The sequence below is a fragment of the Parasteatoda tepidariorum genome, chromosome 2 (genome assembly GCF_982258835.1).
Source record: "Parasteatoda tepidariorum strain Cologne lab strain chromosome 2, Ptep-v5.0, whole genome shotgun sequence".
In the NCBI taxonomy this organism is placed as follows: Eukaryota; Metazoa; Arthropoda; class Arachnida; order Araneae; family Theridiidae; genus Parasteatoda; species Parasteatoda tepidariorum.
In genome coordinates, this window is record NC_141756.1 from 5,454,356 (window position 1) to 5,476,149 (window position 21,794).

General features: G+C 29.4%; 1 protein-coding gene across 14 annotated transcripts in view; it reads left to right on the forward strand.

Moving 5' to 3' along the window:
- The first annotated feature begins 2,969 nt into the window (after positions 1 to 2,969).
- Positions 2,970 to 21,794, forward strand: part of LOC147814391 (uncharacterized) — a 118,481-nt gene continuing 99,656 nt past the window's right edge. For 12 of the 14 annotated variants that reach the window (XR_015431231.1, XR_015431230.1, XM_087156808.1 and 9 more), the window contains exons 1-4: positions 2,970 to 3,046; positions 3,237 to 4,101; positions 4,964 to 5,129; positions 5,809 to 5,985. Coding sequence is in view for 11 of the 14 variants with exons in the window: in XM_087156808.1 (XP_087012934.1) it covers positions 3,277 to 4,101; positions 4,964 to 5,129; positions 5,809 to 5,985 (1,168 nt within the window). In the remaining 3 variants the exon portion in view is untranslated. Of the gene's footprint in view, positions 3,047 to 3,236; positions 4,102 to 4,963; positions 5,130 to 5,284; positions 7,100 to 7,509; positions 8,422 to 21,794 lie in introns of those variants that run through there. The other 2 variants (XR_015431232.1, XM_087156801.1) reach the window with 2 other exon arrangements.

Genomic DNA, 21,794 nt, shown 5'->3' on the forward strand with positions numbered 1-21,794 from the left:
TCATTTTCAGCATATGCATAAACCAAGAATTAATTTAGATTTTAAAGTATATCGATGTCTCATTTTTCGCATTAAATACTTGTAATATAACTCTTCTTTTAGTATTTTCACAACTGCAAATGAACTTTTTTTTATACAGATGATTCCGTGAAAAGAAGCTCGATTAATTAGGGTTCCATAGCGAAATAGAATCGCTGCCTTAATCCTCGGGGAGTCCTAATTTTGAGAGGAACTCGGTTCTAAAAGTTTCACGTTTTTTTAAAAAAATTATTACATTTGTTAAATATCTGCAAAATTATTATTATTATTATCATTATTACAGTATACTCTCGATATCTCAAAGTTGAAGGGACATTAAAAAAATTTCGTGATACCGAGAACAACATAACAAGTGTTCAGACTTCAGAATTAAATATGTTCTAAAAAGTAGAAAAAAATACATTCTAAAATATTACTCTAAAAAGTAGAGTCATGAAACATAAGAGCAGTTTTGATTAAATATGTATGTAATGATAGTTGACTGTAAGCCTAAATGATAATTTTGATACAACAGTGATGATTTTATTTTTAAAAGCAAGACAAAAATAATTATGCATTTATTAGAAAATAATTGGTTTACAATAAACTTACATTGCGATTTTTTGGAAAAAATTCAATTTCTATTTCGAAAAAATTCGACATAACAAGGTTTTGAGAAGAAACTTATCGACACAGGAATTCAAATTAACATTAGGTGAATATATAATGCCAAGGGGAAAACTATTTTTTTGACATAAGATGGTTTTCGAGGTATCGAGAATATACTGCCTTTTTATTTCTTAGTTTTTTTAAAAGTTAGTTAAATTTAAATTGATGATGATTCGGGAATTTTTTTTATTTGTTTGAAACTTTTAGGACGGGGTATTTCAAAATTTCTGAAGCTCATTACCTTTTAACTTCTCTAAAATTATATATATGATTACCTTAAAAATTGAGAGATAAATTTTCATTGTTGCTATTATATTATATGAAACAAGAAAAGTTTAATTATATAATAATGATTTGCTTACTCTGTTTTCATTTTTACTGCCTTTTGCGCTAAAATGACTTCAAAAATGCAAACAAATAAAAAATTAATGGAAGAATGAAAAAAAAAAAAGACAACATAATGAAATAAAAATTTAGAACAAGAATATTTTCGTATAATTTTATGAATGCATCACGCAATAAATTAACCATTAAACGAAAGTTCGCCTGCAATATTTGCTAACTTTTTTTAAGCTTTTTTTTCTCCACAACTGAAGTCGATGATTTAGAATAATTAAGAACTTGCTAGTTGCGAAAAAAGTGATAAGTGGAGGTTATAAGTTAGCATATTAAAAAAAAAAATAAATAAATAAGAAAAAAGTTAAATAAATAAATAAATAGGTTCTGTAAATTGTGTTAATAACTTAGTTCTCTTTTCTAAAGCGAATATTTTAAAAATTTAAAATGAGTATTATAAATAGACTTTAAAAATTTGTTACCACTAGTTGGTACTAAGTTTTATAAGCCATGCCACCCGTGTACCCATCGGTGTCACTGGCCCCAATGCAAATGTTCCTTTTGTTCCCGATCCTTCTGATTTTGTCCCTGAACATACATTCCAGAATATTTCACCAGATCTGCATGGTCTAATGACAAATTATCTTTTGATACTGGATAGCAAATACAGTATAATAAAATTTTTTTTGATCAAAATCTTCTTAAACCTATTTTTATTAGATATGTATGGAAAGGAGAGGGCATTAATTTTTCTTAGGCATATTTCCCGTAACTAGGAAAAATTTTAAAGCTAATCGATCTAGCTAAATTAAAATTTAACTATCAACACAATTTAAAAATACTGTTGATCTTGAAAAACTTCCAAATTTAAAGTCAATTCATTCCATTTCCACGATGCAAAGAATTAATATAATAGATTATTAGAATAATTAATAAATAGTTTATTTTAAAATACTGAATTTATGACAGTCATTTTTTTTAAACAAATTGTATAATCCTTCAATAATATTATATTTTAATTTTAAATACAAATTTTAATTTTCTCAAAATATTTAATTTCTTCTAGACTTAATGGACACCCTACCCTGTATCTGCAACGGTTACATTTTCATAACATGTAAAAAATACAGCTCAAAATTATAACTGTTTATGAGAGATATTATATGTAACTTTAATGCATTACTACTTTTTGCAGTCGACAATTTATCGTAAAAAATTAGTTATGTACCTTTTCTAGTTTATAGGATATTTTATTTATTTATGAATTTTTTTTAGAAATTTGCGTCTTTTTTGGATTGATGAGGATTTATTTAATATTTGCATAGTCAAGCGATAAGAATAATATCATAGAATTTTGAAACATTGAAATTATACAACATTCACTTGTGATACATTAAAATAACAAGTTTTAAATCCCAAACTAAAACATAATTTAAAATAAAACTAATGGTAAAAATAAATTTCAACTAATGTTTTTAAAATGAATAATTTTAAAATTACTTCCAAAAAATTTTTAATAAAATTTAATCATTAATTTTTCAATTTTATATTTATCTAAAAAATATTAATTTAACTTCACAATATCTTTTTTTATATTTCTCGAAAAGAAAGAAAAACAATTCAAAACGTCATGATGTTGTCTTTCTTTATGTATAAAATCATTTTTCAATACAAATTTCTGAAATTTTATATTCTAAATATCCATTCAAGAAAATTGAAATTATTTTTAAGGAACACGATTATCAAATTAAAGGAAGAGATGTCGCCAAATATTGTAGCTAGAACCAAGAAGTCTCTCCTCCGAATTGAGCCTATCAGAAAAATTCTTTTAATAACATCATTCAGAATTCTTTCTCGTTCCTCGTGATTGGTGGAGAAAGTACCCGTGTCACTAGATGGGAAACCCCGTATGAACTCATCTCCGCTCAGTAAACTCTAATTTCTAAGCATTTCATAAAAGTACGCCGAGTTGTAAATACGCACGGAACACTCGGTGCAAACATACCAGACTTATATATTTTTTGTGAGTACTATTTTGATATTATTGTTTATTTTTGTTTGGTTGTTTTGTTTATTTAATTTTTTTTGTAAATTTGGGATTTGAACGTTGATTTGATATCTTGTATCGTTAATCGAATTTGTTTTGACAGATGACATCGAAATGTTATTGTTTATATATGACATTTGTGCTAAATATTCTATTTTTATTGTAGGTTTTTCACTAGTCATTGTTTCATAATCATCTGTGCTACAATGTCTCAGCAGTTCTGTTTAAAATGGAACAACCACACGACGAACATGCTTCAAGTGTTCGAAAGTTTATTATCCACAGAAGCCCTCGTGGACGTCACACTAGCCTGTGATGGGCTGAGCCTCAAAGCACATAAAATGGTGCTCTCCGCTTGCAGCCCCTTCTTCCAGAGTCTATTTTTAGAGAATCCCTGCAAGCACCCCATTGTGATAATGAAAGACATGAGGTATTGTGACCTCAAAGCCATAATCGACTTCATGTACCGGGGGGAAGTAAATGTTTCACACGATCAACTCTCGGCACTACTCAAAACAGCCGAAACACTAAAAGTTAAAGGTTTAGCGGAAGTCACAGGAGAAAATAGGCATGCTTCGGGCATTGTGCAACAAGAAATCACACAACAGCAACAACAGTCAACGGTGTCGACGCCTACACCAACACCCCTCACCCCCACTGCTCAAAGGACAGACACGCCGCCCTTACAGGGTAAAAGAAAACGGGGGCGACCCCGGAAACGGTCCCTTAGTGACTCAAATCGTAGCGACGATGAGGGTGTTGCTGCAAAAATCAAAGAAAGAGACTCTCCCGATGTTGAAGAACTTTCGGGTGACGCATCAATGGATGCCACAAGTGATATTCGTTCGGGTGGCGGTCCAGGTTCATCTAATTCACAATCTCAGGTGCATTCATCGAACAATGTAAATAGTTTCTCTAAATCTCATCTGTCCATCTCACAAGATCCTCAGGTCGACGAAACATCTGGTGACGAGAACGAATTCGAAGTAGAACCTTCGAAGCTGTTAGAACAAACATTAACTACAGACAATGTAAGTTTTTTTTTTCTTCTGCTTATTAGCTGCTTTAATAGCAATATAAATTGTTAAAATTCGTGAATGGGGAAGCCTTAAAAATCTCCTGCTAAATGCAAAGATTGCTAAATGTTATAACTCAAACAGTATGTAATGCATGTTACAGTAAGATTTTTAGTTTATAAAGTGCAGATTCTGAGAATATTGCATTTTAATTACATGTTATTAATGTTTAGTATTGAGTTTTTTTTGTATTTTAAAAGTGGTTTATTGCTGGTAGTATTGTGTTTAACATTTGTTGAGTGAAGTAGATATTTAAAAATCACGTGATCAATTTGTTGTTAAAGCATTGTTAGCGCTTGTATTTCTATCTCTCTTTAAAATGCAATCGAAATTGCTGGTTTGTAAAGTTCATATATTATTTTGTTTTGATCAGGTATCTTAATCCCACAGTTAGAATAACGGTGTGCTTTTTTGCACCATTTGGTATGATCCCTGGATCAAATTTGTAGAAACTTAAAAATAAAAAATGTGAAACTTTTTTCAGAACTGTATTATACGCGAGCTATGTTTGAAGATAAGGCTTTTTTTCTTATTTAATATAGCTAGTTAGATCATTAGCTGTATAAATCTGTTCTAAATAAGTGTTTTAAATAGATGGACTTGAGTGCATTAGTGTTTGTCCATATACAATTATTGAAATTATATTAATTTTTAAGATATATTTTCAACATAATATAACATGTGTTTTCTACTTAGAAGTCATTTACTACAATTTAAGTTTGATAATGTTCGGTTTCTAAAGTATTTCTTACAAATTTAATTCTAATTATTCACCTTAATCTCTACATTGTTTGTATATCATTTTTTTCACTTTCAGGTTCCTTCCAGTAGTCAAAATAGTACAGGACACATACAACTTCCATCTGTAAGTGGCTTAGAAATATCCAGGCGGTCTATGAGTAGCACAGATAGTCTCAGCCAAGCATTAGTTCCTGCATCAGATTCATTAGGTTCAAATTTACAAGCACCTGATAGCCCACAAGGTAAATTGAATTTTTAATATATTTTATTGTCTTATGGCAGGAAGTGTTAGTGCTTTAATAGAGCAGATGAATTTGTTAGGCCTAAACTTAATGTTCAGTATTCTTATTGCATCTGCTTTATTAAATTGCCTTGACACTTGTTTTTTGGTCGACAGATACCCCTGCCATTGGACATGACAGTTGCAATCTCAACTTGATGTCTGAGGAGATCAAGAAAGAAACATACTTAACTGATACCGATCTAAACAGGATCTTTCATCGCAGTCAAAACAGTCGACAATTTGCTGTAAATTTGGCCAGAAAATTGTTCTCACCTGTAGAAATGAGGAATTCTAATTGTAGAGGAGTAAGAAACTATTTGCCCCTAGATGAGCAAAAGCTTAATTTCATTCGAAGAACAGTAGAATATTTTTACTTTGTTGATTCTAGTGTTCAGCTAGATTCGTGGAAACTATGTATGCAGAGCATTGATTCCCACTGCCGACACGAGCGACGTCTTTTAAGAAAAACTAACTTAAGAGAGCTAGGTTTTTAATTATGTTTAAATGCAATTTAGGTGGGTATTTGAAGTAGCTGATTAAAATGCATTTTTGTTTGGCAAAAAACTTGTAGTCTTTGATTTTGTTTTATAAAAAATAATAGTATATAGCTTTTAACAAAGTTTTTTATTTTTATTCAGATATCAAGCCCCAAATCCTATCATTTGATGATCCACCCATATCCCCTGTTGCTGGCCCCTCACATAGTGAAAGGTCTATGATGATGTATATGGACCAGTCAGGTGTATCTTCTATACCTGGACCAAGTAATTATCAGGACAATAGTGCCCTTGTTCCGCATGATTCGCAACCTCAAGGTAAAATTTTATGCATCTACAATATCAGGTTTTTTTTTTCTTTTTTTATTACTTTTGTGACATAATGCAAAAACAATACTTGCTGCATTCTAAAGATTAAGTTGAAATCTATTTGGTTTACATTAAATTAGAAATTCAGAATGTATGCGGTTACTTGTTATTGTATCTTGTCTTACTTATAACTAGGTTTAAGAACCAATCCTCTGTCTCACTCAAGGTTCTTCAAAATGTATTTTATAAGTGAAGCCTTGTGTGAATAATAGAGAGTTGGTTAAATTATTTATTTAGTTGGAGCTTTTTTAAATACTTTAAGAAAGCTCTTTTTAAGTAATTTTAGTTTTTATCTTAGGTGTATTTTAATGTATAACTAGATTTAATTTAGATTTAAGTAGGCTTAGTTTAGGTTAGTAATTTAAATTAGATGTAAGATAATATAAGTTTAGGTTTAGCTAATTTTTATGCATCAAATGGTAATCAGTGCTTTATTGCATTGATTTAGTTTTTATTCTTGTCATGTTATTGGGACCATTTAAACTGTTGCAGTATTGTAAAAAAAATTGTATGTGAACTGTCAGTGGGTCTATGTACTTCACTGACAGAAATTGTAAGTTAATTATCAAAAATGCCTGTTGTGGCATAAGTGAATGTCAACATCTAACTGTGAAGATCTACATGTTGTAACAAGAAGTCCCCAACATCAAGCAAAGGATTCTTCTGTTGAAAGCTGCTGTTCTCCAGAGCCTGATTGCAAGCACCTTTCTTTTCCAAAGAAGTTGGAAGTAAAGAAGAGTATTTTCTTCTTCATTGGTGAGTTATGATTTAATATATTCCTTCTTTTCTAGTCTGGTAAGTAATCTACTGATTTAATGTTGGAAGTAATGCTAAACCTTAAATTATTCTAAATTCTAAAATAGAACTGATATTTAAGCACTTAGCACTCCTAAGTAGCACTATTTTAAAAGCACCTTAATAATACACCAATACATAGTTGTTAGTGTTATTTCTAACACTAAGAACAGTAGATCCATTTGTTTGGAGCCAAATAAATCATCCATTAGTTTTCTGAGTCTACTTGCAGGTGAAAATAAGAAAAGGCTGTGAAGTTTTATTTCAGGTATGCATTTTATCCACTCACTATTGTAGTAGATTTGTTTGCATTAAGTTAAGGCAAACAAATTATTTAGTATTCATAATTTGTGAAATTGTTTTTTGTTTATACATGGCACCACAGTACTTAAGTTGTTTAATTGCAGATTGAAATTGAATGTTTTTTTATTTATTAGGTTGGAAAATCATATCTCAATAATCTGTTCTACCCATGTCTTTAATTAGAGCACCTTTTTCTGTTAATATGGATTGATTATTTCCATGCAACAGTTTGAATGGTGGCCAACCCGTTTTATTGTTCAGTTAGGCAGTGTAAGAATTGTACCTAAAACATGTGCTCTTAAGTGTGTGGTGTCATGATTGTTAAGAATTTGTTACAGAAATCAGCACTAAAAGGTTCATTTTGCTTATTCACAGGTCGAAAAACACTGTGGTGGGATCAACGCATGAAACAACTTCAAAAGTTACAGGCAGAGTCGTTCGGTCAATCAAGATTGAGAGGATCTAGATATTCTACTGGTTTTAGAGGGAGTCCTAAGCAAGCTATTTGTCCTTTTTGTTACAAGATATTCTACGATAAAAGCACGATGAATCGACACGTCTCTAAGCGTGTCTGTTTGGGTTTGCAGTTTCAGGTTTCTTTTTCTGATCAGCTGCCTAATGTTCCTGTTTCATCTGTTATGCCAGTTTGCTCAAGCTCTTTATATCGTAATACCGCTTCTCCTGATATTATCGATATGGAAGCCTCGGAAGTAAACGCAGATGTTTCTTTAAACGAGTCTGATGTCCTTTGTTCTAGTAAAGTGGAAGAGACTTTTAATAAATCAGGAAAAGTTCCTTGCCCCTACTGTAAGAAATACTTCAAAGGTGATAGAGGTGTTAAGAAACACCTTCATTTTTATGGATGTCCTATGGCTGTTGATTCAAAATTTGCAAATGAACATTGAATTAATGTTAAATTATAATTATTTATACTGTAAGTGCAATATTTAAGCACTAACATTTCGTTAAATGTTTTAAAATTTATTTGTAAGATGGAGCTACTCACAGTTTTTATAGTCCCAGTAACAAGACAAATTTTAAATTATAGTGATATTTATTCTGTTAGGTTTACTTAAAATGATCTAGTCTTGAATATTTTTTCTTTAGTTATGTTTAGTATAGAATTTTATGATGAAATGCTTGTTTTTATTGTTCAGGCATATTTACAGAGTTTTGTTGAGTGCTACTTTGGCTTTATTTATTTGGTGGCTATATCTAGTGGTAGGTAGCTCCATCAAATTTTTGTACATAGTTGTAAGAGATGAATAAAAAGATTAAAGCTTTAAATTGATTCTTCTATTATAGTTAAGATCTTCACATTCAGGAACTTACTTTATTTCTTATATTAGTTTATTGTATGAAGTAGAAATTATTTAATAAGATAGCAGTGAGTTTCCTACATTCTCATATTTCAGTAAAAAAAGTATAAAATACAAGAGAATATAAGTCATTGGAGGGTTAATATATAAGCTAATGAAAAATTTCAGAGGAGCTTGTACTAATGTGTAAGGTTGTATATATGTTGAGACAAGTAAATAATCTTGGATTAAGAAAAAAGGCTTGCCATTAAGGTTATTAAAACCCTTAGTTTAGTTTCTTTTTTAATGAAATTGATAAGAGTATTCAAATATTAAGGAATTTAATTCTGTAAGAGAAAGGCATGAGAATCTACAAAGATATTTTTACTTTTGACAGGTTTCGAGACATTGTGATTAAGTATTGTTCAAATATTTCAAAATCTGAAAGGGTGAAACTTTTTCTCTTATCTTTTGTTAAATATTTCAAGTCAAAATATTCAGCCTTTATTCTAGTGGTTTTATGTATTTGAAGTTATTTTTACCTTTTGGTACTATTAGATTTGTACTATCACCACACTAGTTATTTTCCTGATTTATTGAGAATTCCTAAATTTTCAGAATGCCTTGAGAATTTTTATAATGGTTATTACTTTTTGTAATGATAGATTAGGCCTTCGATTTGTGCAAGGGTTAATTTTTTCCGCGTATGTTTAACATTATTCTAAAGTTACATTATTTTACTAACTATCATTATTTTAAAATTATTTTATTGAACATTGAAAAATGCTAACTTGCAGCTCTGCTTTATTAGGTACTTGTTTTTGCAAATACTTGAATTTGTCAGGTAAGCAGACAGGATGAATAGTCTGTAAGCTTAAGAAGTTCGTTTTTTTTTATAGCTAATTAAAATGTATTTCTCTGAACATCAAGTAATAGCAATTTTTATGAAAGTTAACAACTATGGTCTTAAGTGCGAATGCGTTGAAAAAATAGAGGTAAACACTGAGGAGTTTCTTCTCTTTTTAATGTCTAAATGCTGTTGACCAATGATAGAGTTGACTTATTGTATTTGCATTATTTATTTCAACTTGTGCTACAAATTCAAAAGTTTTTGAATTTTATTTACAATGTTTTATTTCATGTTGGAATTTCACGATGGTAGACAGGACTGTGTTTCTGTGTTAAATCGCATGTCAAGTTCAGTTTTATTTTTGGCTCATTTTAATAGCATAATTTTTGGTTCTGACTGTCACTTGAAAGTTCATCTTCCTTTTGAGGTTTTTAACTTTAGTTCACTGGAAAGTGCAACAAAATAATTTAAAACTTCTATTTTTAATTTCAAATGTTGCTGCCTTTCAATTTTGTGCATGATATTCAGCTATTTATAAATAAGTAGCCTTGTCTGCAATTTGCAGACCTCAATATATCAGAATCTTTCTTTTACAAAAGTTAGTATTAAAAAAAAGTAATGGTAGTTTTCAACATGGTATTCAAGTATTAGTTTCAATATCTTTAGTTTTGATAGCTCACCTGGATAAAAAAAATAGTGCGTGGTGTCCCTCCGCTCGGAAGAAGTGAAACTTCGTAATGTGGAAATGAAAATAGGGAGGGGTAGAAATTGATTTTTAGTGAAATCATATTTCTTTAAGACAAATTATCATGGCTTACAATTCACAATTGATCGCATCTTTAAATTATTTTCGAGTGGAGAAATATCCAAATCTATAACATTTACAATTGGATTGTTATAACTAAAGTAAGATACGAAATGTTAGAGTTCTATTTTTTCAATATTTCTTGCAAAAACTGCATCAATGGTAGTTCTCACCCTTTGGTTGATGGATCAATCCTACCATTTGTCATTTCCAATCCAAATTTGTCTTTAAGGAAGGTTAATAATATTCAATTCAATTCAGATTAAAATCTGCAAGGATCACAGGCCTCTCGTTGCCATGGTAGCGTTAAACGCTTAACGCAACCTTGTTGGAAGTCGCATTAGAAGTTTCACTTCAAAAATTTTTGAAAACTGAAATAAGACTAAATTAGTCCCAAACAGTGTCTCATAGAAATGTTCTAAATTTCTAGTGAATAGTTTGTTTTTGAAGAGTTGGATACATGGGGGTGACTGTAAAGCAAGCATTTAGTTTTTCAATCTTAAATTCCCTTTGTTTAAAGAAGGTTTTTAAGTGTTTCTTTTTTTCTACAAAATCTACCTCTTAAGTGTGTTAAATGCTAAGTAAAGCTATTTAAACTATGACTATCATTTTGTTGTATAGAATTATTTGGCCTGAAGAACTGATAAATGACTTAAAGACTACTAATCCAATTTTTTCTGTGTGGGAAATTCACTTTTTGTTAATATGTGCATAAGCTTGGATGTGGTAGCATTAAAATGAAATCTAGCATTTTATTTTTTAATTTTTTTTTCAATATTAATATTTGGTGAAAGCACAGTGTGATCGGGCTAACAGATGTGAATAGTTATTACAAATTGCTGTTTAAAAAGTTTTTGTTTTTGTTTGTAAAAATAATTTCCCTAGTTGACAGAGTTTCAGTGATAAAATAACTAACTCTGTCCCAATGAACCCTGCTGTTAATCATTTGCTTAGAACATATATTTTCTTGAATCTACATCCTCCTCTCCTTTCAGGTAGGCAGTTATCTTGTTAAACTTGCCCCTAGAGCAACTGATAAGTGTAACTAAACTATAAATTTCCTCTGAACCATATTACACATTTGAAAACTATTAGTACACAGTGTGAAAGTAGTCAAATAAAATTTACTCTTTTAAGTGTTAATGTCAGTTTTTTAAAATTTTAACATATGTGGGAAGAGATACGATGATTGAAACCATAATAGAATGTAAAAGTTATAAAATCTAACTCGTTTATGAAAAAAGAAAAAAAAAATGAAATTTGAAAATAGGGTTTCACTGTTGAGAAGTGTATCTTTGTCAAACTTTTTGGTTAGACACCTTTATAAAGAGTGGTATAAATAATCATTGGAATGGGTGAATAAAAACACAATGAAAATAGAAATATTATGAATATTTAAATCTGCATTTTAAATTCTTTTTTTGTATAAATTCAAGCTTAAGAGACCTCTGCTCTCTCCATCTTTGAATTTAGGTAAAGTTAATGATTTTTTTTTTGTAAACTAATTTTTTGATAATGCAATATTGACGGCACAATACCTTTTAGAAAAGGAACATTAACAGCTCGCGTTATTAAATTAGGGGAAATTCAGAACTTAAAGAACTTCTATTGATTTTCTCTTATTCTTATAACTTTAAAAGCTACTAAGTTATGTGAATAGATGTGGTTTTTTAGCAAGTAATTTAAAACTACACGTTATACTTTTTTAAAATTTAATTTTATTCAATTTTAACTGATGAAAACTGAAATAAATATACATACTTGTTTGAAACATGCATACTTGTGAAATAAACATACTTGTTTGAATAACATTAATTGTATTAAAACGAAGGTATTTCGAAAATCTGAAGCCAGATAATTTTATACTAGTAGTTAACTAGTACTCAAAAACTTCTGTTTGCTGAAACTTATTGGTATATTTTCTTTTTTTATGTCTGGTAAAATGAGTAGAGAATATGAAATGTCGCTCACTTATTATCTCCCATTATGCTTAGGTGATGACCTTGGAATGTTACATCTCATTTTTCAGCATCAATTTATTTCTAAAAATTAAATAGAGTTGAAAAGCATATTAAGAATTTTCTTCCTCCATCCCTTCGGCAGTTGAGAGAAGAGAGGCCTCTTAAGTGATTGCAACATTATTAAATTTGAATTTAAATTGTGTTCACCACCATAAATAGTAACTTTCTTGAGCCAAATAATAGTTTAAAAGTTTAGTTTCATATCAAAAATAATAGTATAAAGTTTTAGTAATTTGGTGGAGATTTGAGTATCATGCTTACTTTCCAAAGCTATGTATATATATATAGTTTTCTGTCATATGCTAGGTAAGGTGCCTAGGTTTGTTCGAAATTACAGTGCTTCCTCTTCGTAATTATTTTTTTTGCTGATACTATGAATCATTGAATCACCAATTTTTTATGTTCATAATTCAATCGTTTTGATGAATTTTTTTTGCGCATATCTTTGACTTCTGAAGAAAATAAGAGGGGAATTAAAATTTTTCATAACGGTCTTACTTAACCATTAAATGTTTCCTTTTGGCTGGAAGCCTTCGGTTATTGTCCTCATTCTACACACCACTCTTAGTTCAAAATACTTGCCATTTGCATGTTAATAGCTTTAGATTAAATAGAACTATAGTTTGAGGAACAGGTCAATAAGCCAGTTATATATATTTTCTTGCAATTTTTAGTCGTTAAATTTGAGAATCAATAACAGGAGAATCATTCCACTAAAATTAGAATTAGTTGTAATTATTATTAAACCTAGTAATCTCAGTCGCAGTTTTTTTTAAGGTAACTAGGAAAAAATTAAAATACTGCTAAGATTTTTTAATAATTATTTTTTACATTTCCTTTTAATTGTCCAAAGTAAGATTAGCAAAAGATGATAACTCATTGAAAAAAACGATAATTAATTCTCAAATTGATATTGCTTTTGATTATTGTAGTAGATTTAACCCAATCAAGTAATTTTCCTTATAAATTTACACGGAAGTATATAGCATATATTTTTTTCCCTTCTATTACTTTTAATAATATTTTTTATGTTAGATTTATCAGAGCACGTTTCAAAAGCATAACTATAAACGAAGCAAACGTGGATTCAGATAGTATTCTTTTACTTAATCATAGAGGGCATTTCACGTATCTTTGAATTGTTCAAAAATAAGTCCCTATTAAAAATTACAATTAGAGCTTTAAACTAGCTAACGCCACTTATGCTATATTGACACTTACGTTAAACAATAATAGAAAAAAAAATCCTTTGAAGTTTAATTTATGACTGCTTATCACCGAACCTGTAAAAAAAAAAATAATTTTTCAAATACTCCACCTGAACAAATAAATTGAAACTGGGAATTAAAACTGCCCCTTGCACCTTCTTTCCAAACTTCAGGATATAAGCACAAATAGTTCTGGAGTTTTGTGACTGGTACACAATCAATCACACAAATTTTTCGATTTATTGTTATTTATAAGTTTCTCTTACTTAAAATAATCAATTTTTGCTAATATTTGTCTTTATGTTCCAAAATTAAAGATCCAATAAATGAAAATACTTCAGTCCGTTTCTCGTCTTTAAAAAGCATAGCTCTTACAGAAATATGGTTAATCATGTCAATTTTCACTTATAATGTGATAATGGCAGAAAATCTAAAACCTCATTATGGTTTTGCAGGGTAGACATTTTCAATTTAATGAACAATTTTTTTAAAGGTTTCTAACAACTGTAATTTGCCTTTAGTAAAGTAGCTCTGTTTTCTAACAGTTCGTACCTTCCAGTTTTTAAATTTTAGCTAATTACAATCTATGATCAAATGTAATTAAAATTTTAATCAAAAATAAAAATTTTAGTTTAAATTTTGATTAATGTAAATATTTATACACGTAAATTTCTCGAGGAGTGGAAATATTTAGTTTTTTTATTGCTAGATTGCACTATCACATTGAAAAACTGAGGACCATCATTCCATTGCAATTGTCATTTTTCTCATACTATAATACTTGAATCCTATAACTTAATAATAAGTTCTGATTTTGTAGGAAATTTTATCTGGTTTTCAAATTTTCCATCAGAAATTTCCTATCTTAAAAAACCAAATGATAATTATATGTAAAAACAAGATGTTTTCCATTTTCCTCCCTGAAATTTTTTGTTTTTTGCAAATGCAGATTTGTGTTCAGAGCCCCCCCTTCCTCTCCCGAAAAAATGAGCGAAACAATATACAAAAAGTAAAAAAAAACTCCAATGATTTTATGTCCATTTTTTGAGCTCTATTGCCAGGGCTTTAAGATGTTTCAGTTTGTCCCACATAAAATACAACCCAAAACATGCTGCACAAAGAAAAGAAAAAAATATTGAACTCAAATGACAAGAATTATTTCTTGTTATGTGTCATTTGACAAATTCACACTTGATAAGATTATCAATGAAATCAATCAACATTTGTGGGAATACATTTTTGATCTCTTGTCCTAGTTGGGGATTATTTGTCAGACAATCTGTGCATCCGATATTGTTTGTACTTAAGGAAGGTCACAGTTCATTGGAAACCAGGTCATCCCTAAAAACCTCATGGTTGACTCAAATGTATGGATAGTGGCTCTGTCCTGGTGAAATCATTGCCATTTATCTGAGCATATAAATATTGCATAAGCAATTGCTCTCTCTAGAATGGCACTATTTTCTCATTTTTCAGAGGTTGCTTTTAATTTGGGACAAACTGCATCTTCGTAAAGAGGGTAATGTTATCTATTTTTTTTTGCAAAATTTATTTCTGAGAAAAGTACATTTTACGAATCTGTAGAATCTGTGGAGATTGCAAATGCAGATTCTTGCGTTATATGATTCTCCTTGTGTTATGCAGGAATCTAGGATAAATAATTCCTGGCTTAAACTGGAGGCCTGTATTGTATTGGATAACAAAATAATTACGGGAAAGCTGTAAATTGTTTTTAAGAGAAGTAATTTGTTTCAAATTGAATATATGAAGTTGACACATTTCCTGAAGATGAATTTTAGTCTCTATCTAGAATTCACTGAGGCAGGGCAAGGAAAACAAAACTTACTTGTTGCTATCTAGACATAATATAATGTTTTTGGTGTATTTTTTTTTAAACTCTGGAATCAAATGAAATCATACCCAAGCTAATAAAAAACAACTGTTCAAAAGTTACGAAAGTTTTCATTTATAAAAAAAAAAATAGTTTCTTGTGCATAGGGCACTTTTTAAATGGTTGGAACAATAGTGTTAGCCATTAGCTAACTGTAAACAGGACTGATATTTATGTTATATGCGCAAATGATGACTACCTATTAAAAATAACTTTTTATTTTGAAAAATTAACACCATAACTTTTTTCATTGAATTTAGGGATATTAGATTACCTTAAACCATAAATTTATGAAAAAAACTCTTAGTTTTGAGATCATTACTTAACTTTTATTTTAACGCTTAATGGTGTAATATTTAGAGTGGATAAGTCTTACAGCTTCAATGTTACAAGTGTTTTATGCCTAAAATATAGCGATCAAAATTTTTATTTTTTATACATAAAAACCTCACAACATCCTAATTTTTAGTTTCGTTGACTAGGTTTTGGTCCTAAGTGATTCAGCATAAAAAAAGTATAGGATCTTAACCTTTGCTTAAACATAAAGCATTGTAGCCGTGCAGATAGGTAAGTGCAAAAAAGTTCAAAACTGTACTTTTTATACCCAAAAATTTTAATAATTTATAAGCTGATAGTGAACTGAAATGTTCCTATCGATTGTTTAAATATACATTAAAATCAATACCTCACTTGCCAGGTTAGCAATGTCAGATGTATAAGTCATAATTAATTCTTTATAAAACTTGTATAACTTTGTAATTATTAGTTGTATCGACTTGGGAGTGATCTCATTTGATTCAGCCTAAAAAAATTCATCAGAAACTATATCTCTTGTCTGGATAGCAACATATAAGTTTTGCTTCTCTTCTTCTAGATACGAAAGGCAGTTCTTAAGTTTATAGAAAATAATACAAGAAATAATTTCTTACCAAAAGTATATGTATTATTGCTTTTCAAAGTATTCTCCTGCAGTTTTGATACATTTTTGCATTCGAATAAGCCAATTTTCAAAATATTTATGCCACTCTGAGCATGGCACAGCAGAAACAACTTCAACTGCCTCATCCAGGTAGTTAAAATGTTGACTACACATTTTATTTTTTATAAACAGAATTAAAAGGAAGTAATTTGGTGAATACGGACAATGAGTCACCAATTTGATTTTTTTCGCTCTTCAAATAATCCACTGTTAGCCAAGTTTAGTGTTGTCTTGGTGTAAAATGATGCGATGTTTTGAATTTTTTTTCTTACCCCTGTAACTACTTCCAGTAAGCAAATTATGTTATACCAAAGAGTATTGACTGTTCTACGATCCTCCAAAGGAACAGTTGCAATATGGCCAAATTTACCGAAAAAAGGAACAATAATTTTTTTTGGAAGCACTCCTTTAACAAACGTCTTATGTTGACCTAGGATCATTTGGGAGCACCCAAACAGTGGATTGTTGTTTCGTTTCTGATTCGTAAGAATAAATCCGGGTTTCATCACATGTTATGATAATTATACACATGTTTTGAGTCACCTGACTTTAATTTTTATTAGATTTTCCTGACACTGTTTCACACGAGTGTCCGTTTATGCTTGAGAAAAATTGTGGGAGATCCATCGGGAACACACCTTTAAATGATCATCTGAAATTTAATGTATGCTGGTAATGTCAAAGATATCTATTATATAATTATGTCATGTGACGATCAGAAGCAATTAGTTTTCTTACAGCTTCAATGTTTTCGGGAATCACAGCACTTTTCAATCGACCCTCTTGAACATTGTCTCTGAGATCCTTACGCCCACAGGAGAATTCTTTAAACCAGTTGTAAAATGTTGTCTTCGATGCTGCTTCTCTACCAAATGTCTATTTCATTCTATCTCTACACTGTTCCTGTGTCAAACCTTGTCGAAAATCATAAAAAATCATAGCTCTGAAATCCCTTCAACATAACACTGTAATTACTTAACAATTATGTTTTTTGAAAAATCTCATTAAATAGAATTTTGCAGCTTTTGCTGTTCTATAAACACAGACGATCAGATAAATGTTTGAATTTTGGTAAAAGTCAACTGCTCTGAAAGGTTTTTGTTGCTAGATTTTAAAAACGCCTGTGGACAGTGTTAGCTTCAGATATTCATATTGTATCTAAATCATGTTGTTTAAAGCAATTTGCAGCTTTTCCATAATTATTCTTGTTTTCAATTACTTAGGTAGGGTGTTATTAGATAAAAAGTTGAATTGGTAACCATAGATCTGTTAGTTGATTTTATTTCTGCTATACTGAAGGCTTTCTTTCCAGTAAATTTTATACTTGTTCACATTTTACAAAGGCAGTTAATGACTTTGAAACTTTTGTAAAATTTTAGTTTGTTGACACTTTAAGGTCACACCAGATGTATAGTTTGTCTACGATAGGTACTCTGTCCGCCATTCGTCTGGAGGGGTGGCGGGGACTATGGTAACGAGGTATGATTATTTCAAGAAGGGGTGCGGGGACGCTCTTTAAGACTGCTTTCGGTGGGAGAAAAGGAGACTTCTTTCTTCGATCTATTGTATTAGCCCTAGAGTTAAGAGAAATGAGCATTCGCGCCTGAAACATCGTTTAGAGCGTGTGATTCCTTTTTTTTAATCTTTTCTCTTTTTCAAAAGCTTCTGTTTTAGAAAAAAAATTTATGTGTATGTATGGAATATGCATGGAAATTGTATAAAATTGTTTAAAGCAGCTCAATGTTTTATTAATAAATAACTCATCTATAAATTTATCATACATAGTAAATTGGTTATTAAGAAAAAAATAAATTTGCTAATAAAAACTGTTTTTAATAAATAGTGAAAAAAAAACTGTACAGGTTACAATAAAATATGAATAAGAAAATGTAATTTAAGCAAAAAAAACTCAATTAATAATTTCAGATGGTTTGATGGGTGCTGATAAAAATCATCGTTGATAGCTTTAGATTTCATCCTAGTTGCGGTCACTTGCTTTCAGTTTCAAAAAAATAAATAAATAATAAATAAATAAAATATTTAAAAATTAATAATCAAAACAAAGATATTTAATATTTCTCCGGCACAGATAACGTGAACTATTTTTATTTTCAGCAAAAGTCTTATCTCCTTTTAAAATCAGAGTTATTAAGTTTAAGCTCTTCACTTTTTCCAGAAAATTCAAGTAATAAAAGAAATTAACTGCTTTAAAAAATGTGCAAGTTTAGAAATTAAACCATCTAACAATCAATGAACATTCATAATAAATATCGTAAAATTAAAAAGTAATATTAAAAAAACCTGTACTACCCTTAATGTCAGAATTTGTTCACTTTTTTTTCTTTGTATTTAAAAAATAACAACTGATTGAATCGAGAGAATTATTTTAAGTAAGAAAGAAATATTCATGCGAATCTTAAAAAAGTTCTTGAATCAGATTAAATAAGTCTCCTACTGGTGGCTGAGTCAGCCAATCTGGTATACTCCCCATACAAGCTATCATCGAAGGCGAAAGAAAAGGAGACCACTTCATCGAAGCCACCCTCCTTAAAATGCTCTCTTCTTGTTTCAATAGCACCAGACTGCCGCAGACTTTGTGGCGGACAGAGTACCTATCGTAGACAAACAGTACCCCTCACATGTTTTGATTTTTTAGGTACTACTTATTAGTACGTATTTACTAAGATTAATATCTTAGTTGTTTCTTGGAACAAGTAGTTTTGATGGTTAAAATCTAAGAAAGAAACTTTTTTTTGAAGATTTTTAATGACATTTTCAAGGCAACAGTTTAACTTTTAGTATTTGTGCCAATAGTTTGTGTGGCAGTAAAAGAGAGCAAAAATTATTTTCAGTGCTGTAGTTCACTCATTTCACAAATAGTACTGATGCATGTAAATTGACCAGTTTTTCTTACACTTCTAGATGATCACCATTTTTGACCCCTCAAAAATTTAGGAAGAACATTTTTTCACAAGAAAAACAAAATAAAAGGAGCATGTCTAACAGTTTTTTTTTTATTAAAGGAACTATTGCTAAAAAAATACAACAGAACCAAAAATGTATTCCAATCTTCCCGAATAGCCCGATTTTTTAAAAAACGGCCTCTGAAATACAATTTCTGTGTGACTGTGCTTTTTATTTTTTCAATGAATTACAGCTATAACATTGGTAAGCAGAATGAAAATTGGCATGTTACAGTGTTGTTACTCACTGTCATTTTTAATTAACCATTATTGAACAGTAATATCATCAAATAAAGATGAAATTAAATTATCAAAATTATTAAACTTATATATCATTCAATCATTATTTTTGAGTTATGAATAATTTTAGAGTATATTAATGATGGGAAAAAAAATTTACCCTAATAAATACTCGTGTTACTAGATTCTGTTGATTTTCATATGTTAAAAAAAAATTGACACAAATCTATTTTATTACCATGCTATATAAAAATAAATTGATACAATGAAAGCTAATTCTTTAATGAATTCAATTCGATTATCTTTTAATAAAAGAAACCTATAAATTTGAGATCATGTTGTGGAGGTTGTTTTTGCTACACTTTATATTTTGAAATAATATAAGATATTGAACCTAAGATAATTATTATTTCACCAAAAATATCGTAAAAATTGAATTTTTATCCAGCTAAAAATTTTTTTTGTGTTATATTATAGGTCTGAAAAAAAATTCATGCTAAATTTTATGAAATGAATTAATTGTAAAATAAAATTTAATAAATAAATAAAGTAAATGAATAAATTATATATAGTTTCAAAACAATATGAATACTATTTAGATAAAAGGGGGAGAGGATCAAGCAGTACCTGCAAAAAAAGAATTGAGAAAGTAGTGAGAAAGCTTGAAAAACAATCTAAAGTATACAGAATATGAAAGTTAGAAAAGAAAAATGACTGATTTGAAAAGGCAAAGAGAACAGTAAATATGCTGGTTTAACATGGAGAAAGAGATAATCTGGCACCAGTATAGAAAAAAACTCAAATGACCATTTCTGCAGTAAAAATATTTACAGACAGTTATTCATTCTTGGTAACACAATTATCAGTTGAACAGAAAGGACAAGTTATTTAACAGAGCTTATCTTAAGACATATTGTCTGTGGCAACAATGACTTGAATCAAACAAAGAGTCATTGCTGGACTACGTAAAAATTTTTCAGGGACCCTTTAAGTTTTCTCTTTCGATATTTAGTCAGCCAAACATGCACTGTAAATTAAGATAAATTTTATTAGAACAGGAGAAAATTTTAAATTCTGTTTCACATTCTTATGGTTTTCTCCCAAATCATTTAATTTAATGCATTGCAGTAAAAACATTCATTGGATTTGATGCTCTGCAAACATTAAAATAAATTAAGTTCTATTTAAAAAAAGAAGAGTTATAGCATTATATTTATTGTTGCCTGATTATAAGATGATTATGACATGCCTGGCTTAAATTAAACATGGAAAATGTCATAGCAAGCAATATTACAAATTGTGTTAACTAAACAGAATTTCCTTTTTTAAAAATAAAATATTAAGGTTATGAAAAATAGAATAAGAGTATGTTCACTAGGCTTGTAGTTTACTTGATAAAAGTATTTTATTCTAATATTTGGCTTTTTGTTCTGATATTCCTGGTTTTGTGTGTGTGTCCTGAACATCCCATTTTTTACGAATACAAATGCAGATTTTAAAATAATCAATTTGAAGAATTGAAAGATTTAAAGGCCAACATCTTTTTTAATTTTGATTAATGATGCTAGTAAAATTTGAAAACATTTATTAGTTCATATTTAGGGATTACTACTAATTATAAACATGGTTCACACAGTCGTTAAGTCTTGCACGTTGGATTCATTGTTTCAAACATTTTTGGAATTTAATCATTTTATGAAACTAAAAACTCAACAATTTTACGTAATCAAATTTTTATGGTTTAATTATTTTCAGCAAGTGCAGTAACAAACTTTGTGGGATGGAGTTTTGTAGTTTCCCAACTATTGAAGCATCATCTGATTTTATAATTGATTGTTCCTGATCCGCAATGAAGTAATCATATAAAAAAAATTTTTAAATGGGGAATTGAAGGATCATTTACAAAATTGGTACAAAAATGTTAAGCAGTTTAATTATTTTTATTTATTATTTTTATTTATTACCAATTTTAATTTAATATTTGTACGAGGGGGAATACTGACTATTTAATACTCATTATTCCTTTTTTTTTAATATAGAAGTACTGTAAAATTTTCTAATTTTAAACTACTCTGAGCTTTCTAATGCTCCATTAATAAAAATAAAATTTGTTCTAAACAAAGCAATATATAAAACATTGTAAAGTATATTTTATTGTTCTTTTGCAATAAAATTTGCCATTATTATACTTGAGCAAAGCAATTTCTTTTTTTTAGTACATAGTTTGTATTTTTAAAAGTAGCACTATTTAAAAAAATTCCTGAATATTTTTTTGGCCCATTATGAGGCCTGAATTCATTTTGAAACTTCGAGAAACCATAATACGATTACATATTTAACTTTTTTTTCATCTTCCAAAAGTGCAATTATCAAGCTTCAACTAATCCTATCAAGACAAATCAGAA